Source organism: Manis pentadactyla, chromosome 15 (genome assembly GCF_030020395.1).
Source record: "Manis pentadactyla isolate mManPen7 chromosome 15, mManPen7.hap1, whole genome shotgun sequence".
Taxonomy (NCBI): domain Eukaryota; kingdom Metazoa; phylum Chordata; class Mammalia; order Pholidota; family Manidae; genus Manis; species Manis pentadactyla.
The window spans coordinates 1211041-1228023 of record NC_080033.1 but is presented as its reverse complement, the minus strand read 5'-3'; the positions used below and the strand labels follow the sequence as shown (position 1 = coordinate 1228023).

The following is a 16983-nucleotide window of genomic DNA, read 5'->3' as shown; positions in this document are numbered from 1 at the left end:
AGGGCAAGGGTACAGTGGTGTGGGGTCTGACCTAGTGACTGGGAGTACGGTAGGACTGTCCCAAGATGGGGAAGTAGACGAGGAGCGGCTGAGTGGAAATGGCTAAGCTCAGTTTGTAGTGACGTATAAAAATCTCCCTCGTCAGAGAAATCGCCAGTACACTGAGGGCTCCGATTGCTGGGTCCTTGAAAATGAACCAGGCTGAGGGCCAGGGTTCCGGATTAAGACCCTAGAGTCTGAGTTCCATCACCAGATATAACAGCTAATGTCTTGTTCTTTGGCATTTTATTTCAAAACTGCAGCAAGAAGAGGAAAAAACCAACAGCAGCACCGGGTGATCCGGCCTGAGAAAGGGGATGCGGAGTCGAGGCCAAAAGGCATCCTTGACCCCACAGCACAGAGCAGCTGGGGGTCCAGATCCCGAGGCCTGGGTGGCGGGGCTTAGGGCCCAGACGCCTGGGTCCGGCCCTCTTGGCTTTGGGAGCGTAGCGACCACGTGGGGGCGCCAGAGACCCAGGCGTCCCGGCCCCCGGCTTATTTCATATTGCACTTCAGGTGAGCCATTGGTAGGGAGGCAAGGGTCCGCGGGGACTAGATGCTGCGGGTCGGTGGATCCGAAAGGGTGGTCGGCACATCCCTCAGCGTCACACCGGCAACATCCACTCATGAGCCCTGGTGCCGTACTGAGGGACAACAGGGGCTGAGCGTGAGGGGAACGCCACACCACCTCTCCCGGCAGGCCCCGGGGGCGCCCCCGAGGACTCATGGGAAATGTAGTGCACTCCTGGAAGTCCGGCCGCAATCCCCGGGGAGTCAAGGCAAAGATAGCGCAGAGCGTTATGGGAGCTGTAGTTCTGCAAAGCGGAGTTACTGTAAGGCCCCGAAGTCGCTTGGGAAAAGGTTTCAGCTCAGAGGGTCCAGTCAGGAGAGGTGTAGCTCTAGGCCCCAATACACAGGAGTCTAAGTTCACAGGAAGGCAGTTCTAGGTCGAGGCCAGGAAAGGAGCCCAGAGGTTCTCAGGAAAGATATCTCGGCTCCGACAAATGGAAATACCTCCAGAGGCTTATGAGAAGAAACCTTCCTGGGCCACAGAGTGCCCAAGATCCAGAGGCTTACAGAAGGAAGATTTCTCAAGCCACAGGGACCGCCCAGGGCTGCAGAGGACCTATGGGGGTGGGCTTCTGCAGCCGGGGCTGGCTTAAAGTCCCAGAGGCTTGTGGAAGGGGAATTCAACCTCCAGAGGGATACTCGGGGCCATGAGGTCCAGGGAAGGGGATTTCGCAAGCCAGGGCCCCAGAGGTTCGCAGGAAAGTCATTCAGCCCCTAGAGGTGTCCTGGGCCACAGAGGCTCAAGGAAAGCTGACTCAGTCCAGGGGCCCAGAGGCCAATAGGGGACCATTATCTGCTGGTGGGTCTATTGAGGGGGAGGTCAGCTCTCAGTCCAGAGGCTCATGGGACCTGAACTCTGGGGAAACAAGCTTCCGGCCCATTTCCCAGTGCATTCACCCCACCTGGATTGCCGTCAACTCCTTCTGGAAGCGCCTGATAAGCTCAGGCCCATTTTCCATGGTGGGAATGTGTAAGTCCTGGGGAGGAAAGTGCCATGAGGACAGGGCCCTCTCCCTTCTTCTCTCCCATCGCCAGTGGCAGCCCCACCTCACCTTGCCTTGGTACAGGATTTGGTGCACAGGGCAGACCTGGCAAGCGGTGCCTGAACCAAAGACTTCCCGAACCCGTCCTTCTTCCAGTGCCAGCACCAACTCCTTCATGGTGACCTTACGCTCCACCACCCGGAACTCAGCCTGCAAGACAAAAGCCAGATCCATGTGAGCTCAGCAGGCTGCCCTGTTGCAGAGCCATGCCTCTGCCTCACTGAGGGTGGTAAGACAGGCTCAAGGGAGCAGGCTAAGACATGCCAGTGTCCCCAGCCCCCTGATGCACTGGCCCCCCAACACAGCAGAAACCCATCATTCCTGCTGCCCAAAAACATCACACCCTCACCCAGGTCCGAGCCAGGTCCAGCAGACTTTGTCTGACTACTCCAGGCAGGATGATACCATCCAGTGGGGGCGTCACCAGCTCCAGCACTAGGTCAGGTGTAAGGGACGGGGGTGTTACCTCACACCCTCATGCACACCCTCCTATCCTCTTAAGAGCCACCCCAGCACCCCCCCGCAATCCCTGAGCCCTGCAATCTGAGGAGTTATGCTACCACCCACTTCTACCAGGGCTTGGGTTAGGTCACGGGTGGGCTCACCCCCATCCTCATGGGTCCAGTAGATGAAGATGTTCATGGTGCCCACCTCTGTGAGCTGGTGGTCAGGCCCATAGAGCCAGAGGACCTGTTCACAACCCTTCTTTTTCGCCTGCTGCTGCACAAACACCGTGGGCCCATAATTCCTGGTGGAGGGCAGCTTGGCTCAGCAGGGCAAAGGACCCCCGACCTTCCCCAGGGTGGCTCTAGAGGACTCTTTCCATTCCAGGACTGATGCCCCTGCCCCTCCCCAACGCACAGCCCTCCCGTGACTCCCCAGAGCCCCCAGGACAGAATCCTGGCCAGGAGCTTGGGGTCACAGCTCTAGGTGGTCCACCTGCTTCCCCCCTCTTCCCACTTTGCAGATCACAAGTGCATCACAGTTTGCTTTGCAGGACCACCTTCCTCACTCAGCTCCCCAGGTGACTGAATCCCCAGATGTGTTTCACAACCACCCGCGGCATCACCTGCTCTCAGAGGCATTTCTGAACCTCCAGGCTAGGTGGCTCCTAGGTCTGCTGTGGGTTCCCCCATAAATTGGGCCTCCTTGATGATTTCCAGTATCATCCTCTTTACCCAGAACTGACCTTGCTCCTCACCTGCTCACAAGCCTCCCATGGTTCCCCGTTGCTTCTGGGACAAGATCTAGTCCCTGGGTCTGGTGTTCAGGGCCTGGCCTGGTATGTGACTACCTGTTAAGCCTTTTGCAAAAACCAGACTTTTCTTCCCTGACAACTTCTGTGGCTCTGCTTCTGCTCCCTGGCCCTACACTGTGGTCCCCAGGCTCAGAAATTGGTTACCATCTTTCGTACCCAGGAAACTGTCTCCTTCCAGCCTATCAGACTCCGCTGAGGGGTTACCACCTCCTCTGTGAAGACTCTCACGAGGTCCCATCACCTCCCTCAGAGCACATGCTGCTCCCACCAGCCTGGGAGCCCCGGGAGGGCAGGGCCCAGATCTACCTCGTCTGTGTCCCCAGCTTCACCCAGCCTGGGGCCTGGCCCTCAAGAGCCCTCACAATATGTGTATTGAAAGGACTGAATGAAATCCCAGCTGGGACCACACTTCCCCCACCCTCTGCCTTGATCGCCACCCAGGAGACCCTCCTTGCCCTGATGAGCCCAGCCCCTGGCGAGGCAGATTTATACAGAAAGTCCACACTAGGGTGGTGGCTGCTGCAGGCCCAGGGGATGATGGGAGTCAGGCATAGAGCTGCTGTGTGAGGTGGGTGGGTGCAGGCCCTAAGCCTGGGGTGTTCAGGGAGGCACCAGTGAGCTGTCATTTCTGGAGTCTTCCCAGGGGGCCAATCCTGGTCTCTCCACTGACCTCTGTACAACCCCTTCCTAACCCTGAGCCATTTGTCCATAGCGCTTAGCACAGGTGCCCCCCACGACCCATGGCACCAATGACATCACATCCTCCCGTGAGCAGAGCTGTCCCTAACCATGTGAAACAGGGCGGGAAGGACAATGAACATCCAAAGGCACATCGACAGCACATGCACAACACCCTGTGTCTCCGACACCCAATGCCTGGCGTGGAAGGGGCTACTTACCCCCCCAGCTTGTAGTCACCGACCCCACCCACCCAGGCCCGGATGAATGTCGGGTCGGCCAACAGGGAGACAGCGTTCATGGCATCTCCAGGGAAGTATGAGCCCACGGGGCTGAGAATGACGAACAGGAGGGCTTGCGTGGACTGGCTGATACCTAGTGAGGGCTGCGAGGGGCAGAAGGAGGCATCAGGGACGCAGGAGTTTGAGTCCCTAGCCCTTCCCTTCAGGAGTCCCCCATTCTGGTCGCCCAGCCCTGGGAATTGGGCCCACCTCATTCCCGATGAGCACAGGCCGCACGTAGAGGCTTGAACCGGTGTCGTCAGGAACCCAGTCCCTGTCCACGTCCACCAGCCGGCGGATGCACTCGAGCAACTCGACCTTATCAAAGCTCTGGGTGGAATTCTGATGCTCAGGGGGCCTGTGTGGCCCCTGCCCTACCCCACGCCCACCTCCAGCCAGTTGCCAGGGGCCCCTCACCGGGAGGCAGAGGCGCAGGGCCGAGCGCAGCATCCGGTCCATGTTGAGCCAGGGTCGGAAGAGGCGCACCTGCTGGTCGCTGCCTTTGAATGCCTTCATGCCCTCAAAGAGCTGCGGGGACGGGTGAACAGGCGACTCTAAGCTCTGAGACCACCTCGGACAGCCACGGAGAGACAGAGATGCCAAGACAGAGAGTGCCACACAAAGACACAGACACAGAAGGACGCTGAGACACTCGGGGAGAGATGAATAGGCTGAGCAAGAGAGGAAAAGGGGAAAAAAGAGAGACAGCTACAGAGACCCAGAGAGACAATGAGGTAGAGACACTGGCTTAGATCCTGCCCAGGTCACTGGTGCTGGGTCTCAGGAATGATGACACTGCAGGAGTTACATCTTTACAGTCCTTGTGGTGTAGAGAAACGATGCAATAGCTAAGGATGAAACAATACAATGCCCGGAGTTTGCTTCAAAATCACACAGAAAGCAGGGGAAGGGTGGAAGTCCAGACGGAACGAGGAGGCAACCAACAGCTGCAACTGAGGGGGCCGGGGGCCGGGGGTGTGTTATACCATTCTACTTTATGTTTGAAATTTCAAAAATGTTTTTTAAATACTCAACTGCAAACCAACTACTAGAGCTGTAATATGTTCACCCAAATCTCATCACAACTAGTTTCCCCAGGGACTTTGCTTTCAGCCATAGCTTTAAGCTGTGAACCGAATGCCTCCTGGATCTCTGTCCTCACGGGCCCCTTACCAAGTCCCACAAAGCCGGTCCTCCTCCTGATCCCCATAGGGGGACAGTCCATTGGTTTACCCTGTCACATGGCCAAACTTCTGGGCACCGTCCTCGACCCTCCCTTCCCTTCTCTCACTCAGCCTGCCAATCCTTCATGTCTCCAAATTCCTGCTGGGTCCCCCCTCTGTCCATCCCCATCCCCTGGCTCCAGCCCCAGCTCAGGTCTCCTTGTCCTCTCCTGCCTGGACCTTCCTCCCAGGCCAGCCTCCTGGCCCGCCTCTCCCTCCCAGCTCATCCTCCGCTTGGTCTCACGGGGGCCTCACTGCACCCGGGATGGCCCTGCTTCGTGCTGCTCGCAGCCCCTGAGCAACGCTGGCCTTGAGGACATCCTCAGCCTCTCCCACTATGCTTCAACCCCATCATTCCCCCCAAGTATGCTGGGCTCTTCTTTGTACTATCTTTATACTGGCTGTCCTCTCTCCCTCTAACACCTAAGCCTCCGTCTGCCAAGAGAACCCCACTTTCTTTCAAGTTGGAGGTAGGACCAGATGCCTCTCCTGGCCCCCACAACGGCTGAGCAGCCTCCATCGGAACACAGATGTCACTGGGTTGTAACCAAACCATGGGCTTTTGCAGTGAAGGAGCTGCTTTCCGCTCATCTCGGGGAACCCAGCATCACCCAGCACAGGGTCTGGAACATGAGAGGCCTCAGAAAATGGATGGTGAATACCCAGAAAGAAGAAACACGAACCCAGGGAGGCAGATCCAGCAAGAGACACAGCAAGAGGAAGACAGGGAGAGAGACAGGGAGAGAGGTCACCAGCCAGGCCACCTGCAGTGAGTAGTGGAGACCAGAGCAGGCTGGGTGCAGCATGAGGTTCTGGAAGGGCTGGATGCGGGGCTGGCCCCAGCCCTTCTTCTCATTCCATTCCACCTTCAGCATGTGGTCGGTGAATGTCTTCCCAAACACCAGGGGCTTATAGGGGTCAGGCTTCTTATGCGGCTCCTGTGTCATCTCCAGCTGCAGGTCTGTAGCCTGAGAAAAGGCACAGGACCCGGGTGTTCTGGTTCTGGCTACAACCTCCAAACTGGAAAACTACAACTCCCATGAACCCCTGGGGCACAGACCTAGGGCAAAGAGGGACCTGTAGCCCCAGAGGCTTCTGGGATGTGCAGTTTCTCCTCTCACACAGCGGGGCGGCCAGCTACTAAGCTACTCCATTGCCACCTGCCCTTACTTTTAGACCCTGGACCTTTTGGAGATGCCCAAATCCAACTACCAGCCCCTCCCTCAAACCTCAAAGTCCAGGCCCCCAGACCCGTCCTCCCCCCAGACCAAGCCCCTCCTCCTTGAGATCCTAAACTATAGCCCCTCATTTACCTTGAAGTTGGATGAGGCATATCTTCTGGGACCACACAGAAGCCAAGGGACGGGGAGAAGTTTTCGGGCCCAAATCTGGGGTTGGGGACAGAAGTAAGAATGGTGGTGAGGCCAGGAGAGAGAGAGCAGGGGAGCCTGGCCACCTCCTGAGCCACCTCCTGCACTTAGGAGGGCCCTCTGGTCTGCTCTGTCCTATGCCAATTCATTCTAGATGCGGCACATGGCCCTGGCCGACTCTGCTGCCCTGTTTGGATCAGTGTGTAGAGACAGGAGATCTTGAAGAGGCCAAGCCCCCACCCTGCCCACACAAGGGCCATCCCTAGAAAGAGGTGAAGCAGCTCCCATCCCCTCCTCCACACCTGGGTAAAGTCAAACATGAGCACCTCCCACTCCAGGGAACTTTGGTCCCAGCCCTGCGCCTAGCCCAGTCAGAATACGGCGACAGGGGAGGTGTGCAGGTGAACGAAGGCCTCCCTGGGGACCCTAATCCTGACAAGAGTTAGACAAGTGAGGGACCTATAAGTCATGCTCCTCCAGGACCCAGAATCCACGACCCCAGCCCCTCCTCCCTCAGATGCAGGAGTCCAAGGCCTTATTCTTTCAGGATATTAGATCAGCTGGGCTCAGGCCCCAGCTGCATATCTGGACACCAGTGATTCCAATTCCCTTCTGATTCCAGGGCTCAGAGGTGGCACAGGAATCTGGGAACTGCCCCCATCATCAGTGGACACCGACCGCTCAGGTGAGTATCTCCCTTGTGGTTCTGCCCAAGGCGAGCAGGGGAGAGCAGGTCTGGCCAGGCCCAGTAGGGTGGCCTCTCCAGTGTTCTTTGGCCTTACAATGCCTCTTTTCAAGTCCAACAGAAAAGCAGCTGGGTCACAAGGTTGGAGACAACAGCCTAGGCGGCCCCTGCCCTGTGAGCTGGGTGAGCTGACACCAATCAGTGGAAGCAGACATGAATGGCAGTGGCCACTGGTTACCGTAGGTGAGTCATGGGGAGCTGGGGGCTCTGGGCCTGCACTGTCCTAAAGTCTGGGCCATGAAGTTTGTCTGAGGAGAGGTGCTAGATTGTTTGGGCCCAAGCGCGTCTGAGATGATCAGTGTAGGTTGGAGCATGGCCGCCAGGTGGCGGCGAGTAACGCACACAAGCCTGCGGCCATGCCTCTGTTCACAGGGCACCCGCAATATGGAGAGAGGATGGACGCCCAGGGCAGAGACAGCCAGCATCTGGGCAGGCAGGTGGCCCTCAAAGAGAGCCAGTATGGAAAAAATTAAAGAGGGAAGAGCAAGAATGAGAAAAGGATACACATAGAAATCGAAAGCACAAACTGAAAAGAACAGAAATCAGGCCAAGAGATGCCAAAATAGATATGATCATAAAAAGAGACTGAGATGAAACAGAGAAGGAGACAAACTCAGGCAAAGTAAAGCCTAGAGAAATTAAAAAAAAAAATACCAAGAGTGAGATGTACAGAGGCTGAGGGCCAGGAGGGAGGGGCAGAGACAGAAAGAGAGAGGACATGAGGAAAAAGGAAATAGACAAAGACTAAACTTCAGGTGACGGAGCACAACGTCAAAGGCCGATCCAGAGAAAGGAGGAAAGGCTGGGAGAGGCAGTGATGCCAGTACTGGGAGAGGAGCTGCCTAGTGATGCTCAGAGACAGAGAGATCCAGGAGAGGAGGGAGAGGCAGAAAAACCCAACCACGGGGCAGAGGGAAGGTGCCAGGCATAGTGACCAGGAGATTATATATCTCCACTGGCCATAGAGACCCTATCAAACTGGGAAAAGCGGCCTTCATCATCCCAGGACATTTCTCTAGGGTCAGAGGTCTCACCTTAGCTCAGGGAAGGCACTCCCTTCCCCCTAACACCCCAAGCCATGGGGATTGGGCCAAGGGATTCTCAGATGGTAGATGGGCTATTGGGACAGAGTGTAATAGTTTGGGGGGGTGAATTAAGTAACAAGAAAGGGTTGCAGAAGGGGCACAGGGCAGGGTGCTGCAACGTGATGGGGCCTCCATGATGGAGTAAGTCTCATCACAGCCCAGGTCTGTCCCACTGCAGTCCGGGACTGTTCTCCCAACATAGCCTGGGGTTGTCACCATCAAAACCCAGGGGTGCCTCTGTCAGAGCCCAGCACTATCTTTCACACTTCAGGACCACCCCCAATCACAGCTCTGGAATAATCCCCGTCACAATGCAGTGTTCTTGTCTCAGCCATGCACAGTCCCTATTTCAGCCCCCAGTCAAAATTGTCCTTGTCATGGCCCAGGACTCATCCCATCACATGTAGAATCCCATTATAGCCCAGAATTTTCCCATCACAGACCACGACTGTCCAATACAGACTGTCCACACCACAACTGCAGGCTGTCCACACCACAACCCCAGACTGCCACCACAGCCTGGAAGTGTGTCACCATCAAAGCCGAGATTCCCCAGAGAGCCTAGCCCAAGCCTGTCTTCATCAGTCACTGTGTCACAAAACAGGAAAAATCTGTCCTGCAACCCATCAGGCTGCGATTAGAGTCCCAGATAGTTAGGTGCAAAGTTACAGGAAACACTTCCAAGGTTATGCCGCAGCTGTCCAGGGCCGTAGTCTCCCTTGAGTTGCTACTGTTTCCTTCCTCAATGAGAAACTCTGTTCTCTAAAATCATAGACTGAATGAATCATCTCTGCCGATTGACATCTTACCAGTAAGAACGGAAAAGTCCCTCTAGGGCCTGGAGGATCTCTGTTACTTTGACAATGAGAAGCTGCCTCGATTTCCAAGTCAGGTGCAGTGCTCAAATAAAAGGTTTGGGGGACACGACACTCCACATCTATCTTAACTTTTAGTCCCAAGAAAATAGGGCCTTGGGTCCAGTTTTCATACTAGACCTGAGACTGAACCCTACGTTCATCCTACCCTCTTCCCCTGGAGGTCCTGGGCGTCTTATCCCGGCGTCCCCACAGGCTGACTACTCCCTCCTCAAACCTCCCCGCACGCCCATGCCTCTCCCATTACTGGCCTCTGCCCGTTTTCCAACTCATACCTCCTGTTCGGGTCCCCTTCCCACCAATTACCTCCCTGACAACACCCCACCACTAGCCCCCACGACAGCCTCGCGCTCCTTTCCACCGGCCCACTCCTCCTCGGCGTTCCGCCGCGAAACCCGAGCACCGGAGGAGCGGCGCCACGCCGGACGGGCCGCGCGCTAACGGTGCCCCCGGAAGTGTGCCTCCCCGCGGGGTTCCCCAGCCCCTCGGCACGGGACCGCGAACCCACCTGTCCCAGCGCGGCTGCAGCCATGGTCGGTGTGGCGAGTAACTGTGCCCGTCCCGGGAGAAAGACGTTCCGGCCCCGCCCTGCTCACGCCCCCTCGCCGCCAGCCGGACACCCCAGTCCGGCCAGGCCTCCCCAATTACAGAGCGCCCGGGGGAAACCGAACCGTGCCGCAGAGCGCATGCGCTGGAGCCCGAGCAGCAAGGCGAGTAAATTGAAATACACTTTCCTCTCAGCCCCCACCTTATGCAGTGCAACAGGGAGCATGCAGCGGTTTTCAAAAATGCATTTAATAAGTATTGTCACGGAGCACTACCGAGGATAAGCAGCCCAGCCTGAGGTAAGAGAGGAAAGAGCCCAGGAGCAGACACCTCGATCCTTTGGTGAAAAGGAAAAACACACTGCAAATGTCGGTGGGTGTATATATCATGTATGAAAAGGGAAAAGAGTTTAGGAAAAGACTTCTGAAGAGGGTGGGGTTGCAGTCGAACCCTGTTTGAATATAGTTTTTCTTTCCAACGAGAAAATATGTGTATTCTTTGTAACTCTGAAGAGAGAAAAACAGTTCACCATGCCTCTTTCTGGAGCCCTTCAGTGAGGCCCGAAAATTTCAGTCGCCAACTTGTCGATGAGCCTCTATGAACAGTCGTTAGAGCTGGATTTTCTCGTTACGCCCCTTCATGGGTGTCTCCCTAACTTCAGGACCCCTAGAAGCTGTTAGTCGATTACAGCTCATCAGGATCCCTATAATCCCTAGCAATGCATCAGGTGTCCCCTACATCGTACTCCTGTCACTGCCCCAAACTTTCCGTGGTTAAAATTCCCCCAACTCTGCATCCCAGTTACTGGGACACCACAATCTTGATGCTGCTGTATCCTCAAACTCCCATTCCTGGACCATTGTGCTTGCGTAATTCTACCCTAGAACATTTGGCATCCAAATCCTGTCCTCAGGTCACTGACCCTTAGCCCTAATAGCCACGGCCCAGGCGGTCAAACACCTCCTCCTCCTCCCCCTCAGGGTGTCGCCCTGTTTTCCCTCCCCAGTCATCCGTCCCCACCACGTGGCCTGGGGCTGTAGGGTGCGGCCCCCGCACGCCTAGCGTCCCGCCTCGGCCAATCAGCGATTGCCGCACACCCCCACCGCGGCCAATGCGCGGCAGCCGGGCAGCTCCACCCCCTCGCCTGAGGGATTTACTGCACCGCTGGGCGCTCCTCCAGCCCCAGCGCACGGTCCGCTGGTGCCCGGCGGACACAAAAGCCACGCCCCCTAGTCTCCCTCTCATCCAAACCCAGGAGTCTGGACCCCAGCCCCTCCTCCCCCTGACCCAGGAGTCTCAAGCTCCCAACTATTCTCCCACTCAGGACTTCTGGCACCGGCCACCCTATTATTCCGCGGAAAGTGAGGTCAAAACTCCTTTCCCTAATGGCCAGCTACAAACAGGAGACCCTTTTGTCCCACCTCCTCCATTATCTCCCAATTAGAGTTTAATTTACTGTCCCCTGTGGCCTGTGTAATTAGCGCCCTGTTAAGCAAACTGCACACACTTTTCCCTGGAGCCCCTGGCCGACAGGTTCCTGCAGAAAGACCTGCCTGGAACTGTAGTCCTTTGGATCAAGGCCACCCAAAGGGCTAAGGGCGAGGTTCAGGATTCGTAAAGCGGAAAATAAATGTAATGATGCCCCCTCCTTCTGGCTGCAGAGAACTTTTATGAGAATCTGTGGGGTGGTTTGGCACATTGGTAAGTGGGATTAATGTCTAGAATTGGGGGCTGTCCCTGAGGGGCAGACGGTAGCTCAAAGTGGGAGACTGAGTTTGGGGTTGAAGAGTCCTAGTCACAGAGGTGCCCGTGGAAATGTGGAGAGTCAGGAAGGGCTGGTGGGGGCGCCCTGACAGGCCTTGCACCCGTACCCCAGCTCTGCACCCCCAGTCACAAACAGCTCAATCCCCGTGCAGAAGTTGGCTTCGGAGGCCAGGAACACAGCTGCAGCCCCCACGTCAGATGGCTGGCCCATCCGGCCCAGAGGCTGGAGAGAGACGGGAAAGGAGGTCAAGAGGAGCGCCACCTGACCACCACACCCAGGCCGTCCCCACGCCACATGGATCTGGCCCCCTCCTACCTGGGCCAGCGCGCCCTCCCGCACTGTGGCCGCAGGGTCGGGTGTTAAGGCCGCCAGCTCCTCCCATAGCGGGGTCCAGATGTTTCCTGGGGAGATACTTCGGGAAGGGAGAAGGGATCAGGGAAGTCTGCCCAGAGCCAGCCCCCGGGGCTCACTCCCAGCCTCCCCTCACCGTCACCGCAGGAGGCTCGGGGCCGCCTTGGAGCTGCTCACCAGTTGACCCGGACACCATATTGACTCTCATCCAGGGCCAAAGCTTTGGTCATGGCTGTTACTGCCCCCTGCAGAGGGGCAGAGAGGAAGCTCAGTCGGGGAAGATGAGGCTTCCCGCCCTCTGCTCCCGACCAGGGGCAGTCCTGCAGGGGCCTCCGCGTGCCCCCACGCACTCCTTGGAGGCTTCGGGGACGCACAGGCTCTGTTTCTCGGGAGACGCTGGACACAGAACATGTCTCAGGTGGTTTTGCGTCAGGGCTGAGGCCTGTGGGGGGCCAGGCAGGGAGGGAAAGGGCAGGGTACCTTGGTGGCCACATAGGGAACTGCCTGCAACTGGCCAATCGCCCCAACTAGGCTGGAGATGTTGATGATATTCCCCCTGCTCTTCCGCAGGTGCGGGAGGGCGAGCTGGAGAGACAGGAGGCAGAGTAAGGAGCCCTAGGGTCTCCCCAGGCCCGGCTGGAACACATCCTAGCGCCTGGGCCGATGGCCGCTGCCCTGCTATGTTTACTAGTTGATTTGGTGCCTTGTGGGGCCAGTATCCAGAGCTCTAAAGCACCCCTTCTCTGGGCTGCCCAGAGCCTCTGGGTCTCGGAGCTTAGAGTCCCTCAGTGTCTGGAAAGGATTTCCATGTCTTCACTGCCTGCCTGTCTCTTTCTCTCTCGGCCACCCCCACCCACCCCCACTTCTGTGTCTCTGTCCCTCTCTCTCTGGGTCTTTGCATGTTACCCAAATTCCTGTCCATATTAAGATAGGAAAATGCAAGATGTCTGCGTATTTTGCAAAAATGGGGAAAGTTCTCTCATCCATGGAGGGGAAAATGGTTTCTCTGAGTTTAGGGAGAGCTCTGTGGTCACAGTATGATGGGGGCACATATGAAATACACCCCATATTCTGCCTACATCTCCCCTGCAACTCCCTGGCTCTGTGGAGGTCCTAAATCTACTTAACTCTCTCCTTCCCCTCCCTCCCTCTGTTTCCCTTCTTTCACTACAGTGACCTTGAATAAACTCAAATTCTACCCTTTCCCTCTCTTGCCTTGGGCAGCTGAGCTGGTCAGGCAAGACCTGTTCCATGTCACTGAAGATTAAGAGCACAGAACAGTTCCCCCAAGGGGTTCTCCGAGTGTAAATCTAAATTAGGTCTGTCCGGTTCACTCCACCAGGTCTTTCAAACCTTCAAAAACAGCCTCTAACCTTCAGCACTGTATCTTCCAACACCCACTTAGTGTTCCAACCACAGGGCCTTTTCACTTACTGTTCCCTCTGTCTGGAATGCTTTTCCTGAGATAGCTATGTGACTGACTCCCAGGGTGACCAATTATACCAGTTTACATGGGACTGAAGGGTTTCCGGAGACGTGGGACGGTGCTGGGTAAACCTACTTCCTCAGCAACTTCAAACTCAGACATCACCTCCTCCCTGAGGCCTTCCTTAACCATCCTGTTTAAAACTGCAACCTGTCTACTGCTGGGTCCTCATCCTGATTCATTTTCTCTGTAGCACAGAGATTTTACTTATTTGTTTATTCTCTGTCTTTCCCACCAGATTGCAAAATCCACAAAGGACAGTTGAAATTTATTTTGTTTCATCCTCAGTATTAAGGTACTGGGCACACAGTAAGTGCTCATTGGGTAAAATTGTGATATTTCCAGAATATCTCGCCTGGCTTTAGTACATCTGCATATCAATAGGCATTCAGAGGTGGAGAGAAGTCTGGCTTTAATGTATTTGCATCATTCCTCAGGGGTGGAGAGAAGTTCATCTCCATATCAATGGGTAATTACCTGGGCAACGGAGGGCTTATCTGTACCTGAGAGGTGAGGGGGAGGGCCGGTTTTCTTTCTGCTGGAGCAGGAAAGGAAGAAGGCCCGGGACTGCAGTTTGTAAGCAATAAATGCATTTTAAACTTTATTTCTCCCTTTGACTGATTTCAGTTTTTAGAGGTATTTTGCCCTGGGATTTCCTTTCTCCAGACTTACAGCTCAATAAATATCTTTTGAATAAATGAATGCATTGAGGATCTATTATGTGCTTGGCCCTGTCCTCGGCTCTTGACTCAGCTCTGCAATGAGAGCCCCCTTCTTACCTGGGAGGAGACCCAGCGGAGGGTCACGTGGCTCCAAGGGAATGTGCCAACTGACAGAGCCAGTATTTGTGCCAGCACTCTGGGGCCAAACCCAGAAAAACCAGGAAGAATTTCTAACAGCTCTGAGTGTTCAGAACTTGAACACAACATGCAGCCTCCTCCTTGGGGACCCCCTCCACCTTCTCCCCTCCCTCAATCCCCCCAGCTACCAGGCCCCACCCTGGCCCTGCCCTAGCCAGTCTCTCCTGAAACCTGATGACACCTACCCAGCTCCTTAACATCCTCCCCACCCCCACCTGGCCCAGGAGAGCTGAGATATGGTTTATTTGCCACCTTCATCCTAGCACTGGGCACATAGCTGGTGCTCAACAAATATTTGTCCCACACTCCCTTCCCAACTGTCCCACACCTTCCACATGCCTCGGAGGGCGTCCGCCCCGCCCCACCCCCACGGCTCCCCTGGGCAGCCACAGTGAGGACCCACTGGCGCTGACCGGCCTGGATCTTTCTCCTCGACATCCTGCAGCCTTGCTCTGGCCTCAGTCCATGTCCCCCAAATGCTAGGGTTCCTGGGTCTGCTTCTCATGCTCTGAGCTCAGGCAGGGGAGCCCCCACTTTGCTGGCTTCACACCAGCATCTCCTAAATTTCCCTCAGAGGCCCCTTCCAGAGTCCTGACCTGCCACCCTGGGGCATCTCCAACTTTCTGTCTGGGAAAATCTCACTCTCTTGTCTCCCAGAAAATCTGCCTCTCTCCCTGGTTCACTCCCACCCAGCTTCTCAAGCTGAAGACCTGGCAGACCTGGGAGCCTTCTGGAGTTTCCCTCTCCTTCACCTGACCCACCCCAAGCCCCGGCCACTGTACCTTCTAAGGATCTCTTGAATCTATACAATTATCTTCACCTATTTCATTTACTCATTCAACAGATTAATTCATCACCTATGTGCCAGGTAAATGCTGGAGATACCACAGGAAACATGACAGGGAGAGATTCTGCCCGCATGGAGCCCAAGTTCTCTGGGGAGGCAGCAATAAACAAAAGTACAGCATGGAATGTTCTAGCATGTGATTAGGAATATAAAACAAGAAGTAGAGCAGAAAGAGGGGGATGGTTGCAACTGCAAACAGAGTGTCCAGAGAGGCCTTGGGAGAAGGAACACTTTGGGCACTTTGAGTCCAGAAGATCGTGCCAGGCAGAGGGAATACTGAGTGCAAAGGCCCTGAGGCAAGACAAGCCTGGTGTTTGGCAGCCACAAGGCCACCATGGGGGGAGGTGAGGTTACAGCAAGACAGGGACCAGATCATGCAGGACCTGAAGGCCACTTCTGTTCACCTGCACAAATGTGACCAGTTTCTGAAGACTGGTGTTCCCAACCCCACACTCTGCCCTCATACAAGAGCTGGAATGATCTGTCAGTATTAATGGGACCACATCACTTCCTTGTTCAAATGCCTTCCATGGCTTCCTATTGCTCCTGAGATAAAAACCAGACACCTCAGCGTGGCCATCAAGGCACCAGGTGATCTGCCCCCCACAACCCTTCCTGCACCACCACCTTTGGTCACCCCATTCCACTCAGTCCCTCAACAGCACCAGACTCTCTCACTGCCAGGCCTTTGCACAAGCTACGCCCTCTACCAGGAACACTAGCACCTCACCTACTGTATCAGCCACATCAAGGACACTGGACTCTTACTGGTCTGACTCTCCCTCCCAATCCAGAGCCTCCGGCCCTCTCCCCTAATTAATGCTAATCTTTCACTTCCTCCAGGAGGCCCACCCTGACCCCCAGGATGAGCCAGTCCCCATGTCACACATCTCTCAGAACCCATCTCCTTCCTGGCACAAAACACACTCGCCCACATAAACTCATCTCTGTGTTTATTTATTAACATCTGGCTGCCCCACAACTACAAACTTAAGGGGAAAGACACATGGTGTATCCCCAGGGCCTAGGACACTGCCCAACACCTACCAAATGCTCAGTCAGCATTCGATGAATGAACAGATTAATGGACGACAGGTCTCTGAGAACCACACCAGTGTCTGCATTTGATGCTCTAGTGTTCAAACACCTATGGTACTCTATTGCCCCTAAGATCTCACTTCCTTGAATATATAAATATCCTTAATTCCTCCATTCTTTTCTCTAGCCTAGGGAATCACAGCATTGACTTGTGTCTGAATCTACCAGAGAGGCCAGAGAAATCTGTCACCACGAGTAAGTGGCTGCCATTATCCCCATCACCACCACTACCACCATCGTCACCATCACCAGCATCCCTTGGGAGTTCCTGACATGTCGATTCTGGGGCCCCAGCCCAGACCCCCTGAATCAGAATCCCTGGGTCTTTGGCCTCCCTGGCAGATTCAGACACAAGCCATTTTTCAGATGAGAAAACTGAGGCACAGAGAGAAATGAACTTGCCTGACGTTGCAGGTAAGAAGTGGCGGAGAACTTAGGCAGGCGGGCCCAGATGTAGACCCTTTACTCCCATGGGAGGCTGCTGTACCAGCCATATATAAATATATACACACACACACACACATATATGTTCTTTATGGATTGTGGTATATGCATGCCTTACTGTGTGGAGGTTCCAGTGTTAAAAAACAGAAATTAGGGACAGAAGCCATGGTTTACCGGTTGGGCAACTGTCTGGGGCTATTTCACCTTGATTCCAGATGGGACCTGGGGGACAGCACGGGAGCTCCCCCACACTGGTGACCCCCGCAGACTCCTTGGGCCTCTCCCCTCTCTGTCTACACTCTGAGCTGTGCTAGCCTCAAGCTGGGAAGCTCCAAACTGATGTCTCCAGGCCTGGACCCTCACCCCAGACCCGTGAGTCCCTCTGGGACGTCTGCGGGGCATCTCCCACTCAACAGGTG

The 16983-nt window shown here is 55.4% G+C and overlaps 2 protein-coding genes across 6 annotated transcripts in view; both read right to left on the bottom strand.

The window, feature by feature from the left end:
* Positions 1 to 268: 268 nt before the first annotated feature.
* Positions 269 to 11153, bottom strand: BCAT2 (branched chain amino acid transaminase 2). 2 transcript variants are annotated; one of them, XM_036885564.2, is made up of 11 exons: positions 9676 to 11153; positions 6406 to 6480; positions 5857 to 6060; positions 4287 to 4397; positions 4080 to 4199; positions 3810 to 3973; positions 2258 to 2400; positions 2002 to 2087; positions 1662 to 1802; positions 1512 to 1586; positions 269 to 683 (listed from the first exon to the last, which is right to left on the bottom strand). In XM_036885564.2, the coding sequence occupies exons 1-11, from the start codon at positions 9697 to 9699 to the stop codon at positions 645 to 647; spliced, it is 1182 nt and encodes a 393-aa protein (XP_036741459.1). In that variant the 5' UTR covers positions 9700 to 11153; the 3' UTR covers positions 269 to 644. The 2 variants fall into 2 exon arrangements, with proteins under 2 accessions (XP_036741459.1, XP_036741460.1); XM_036885565.2 differs by lacking the exon at positions 9676 to 11153 and adding an exon at positions 9474 to 9622.
* A 209-nt stretch (positions 11154 to 11362) lies between these two features.
* HSD17B14 (hydroxysteroid 17-beta dehydrogenase 14) overlaps positions 11363 to 16983 on the bottom strand; it is an 11788-nt gene continuing 6167 nt past the window's right edge. For 3 of the 4 annotated variants that reach the window (XM_057493125.1, XM_036885568.2, XM_036885569.2), the window contains 4 exons: positions 12310 to 12414; positions 12007 to 12074; positions 11794 to 11890; positions 11363 to 11700 (listed from right to left, as the gene is read on the bottom strand). In XM_057493125.1, the coding sequence (XP_057349108.1) occupies positions 11539 to 11700; positions 11794 to 11890; positions 12007 to 12074; positions 12310 to 12414 (432 nt within the window). In that variant the 3' untranslated portion in view covers positions 11363 to 11538. The remainder of the gene's footprint in view (positions 11701 to 11793; positions 11891 to 12006; positions 12075 to 12309; positions 12415 to 16983) is intronic. The other variant, XM_036885572.2, reaches the window with a different exon arrangement.

What these genes read in the sequence shown, in the direction of transcription:
- BCAT2 (XM_036885564.2), bottom strand. Translation starts at nt 9,699, where the DNA reads ATGGCTGCAGCCGCGCTGGGACAG. An exon ending in GTCTCCACTACTCACTGCAG is followed by an intron (nt 4,398 to 5,856) that starts GTGGCCTGGCTG and finishes CCGTCCCCGCAG; the next exon opens with CTCTTTGAGGGCATGAAGGC. An exon ending in TGGACCTGGCTCGGACCTGG is followed by an intron (nt 1,803 to 2,001) that starts GTGAGGGTGTGA and finishes TTTGTCTTGCAG; the next exon opens with GCTGAGTTCCGGGTGGTGGA.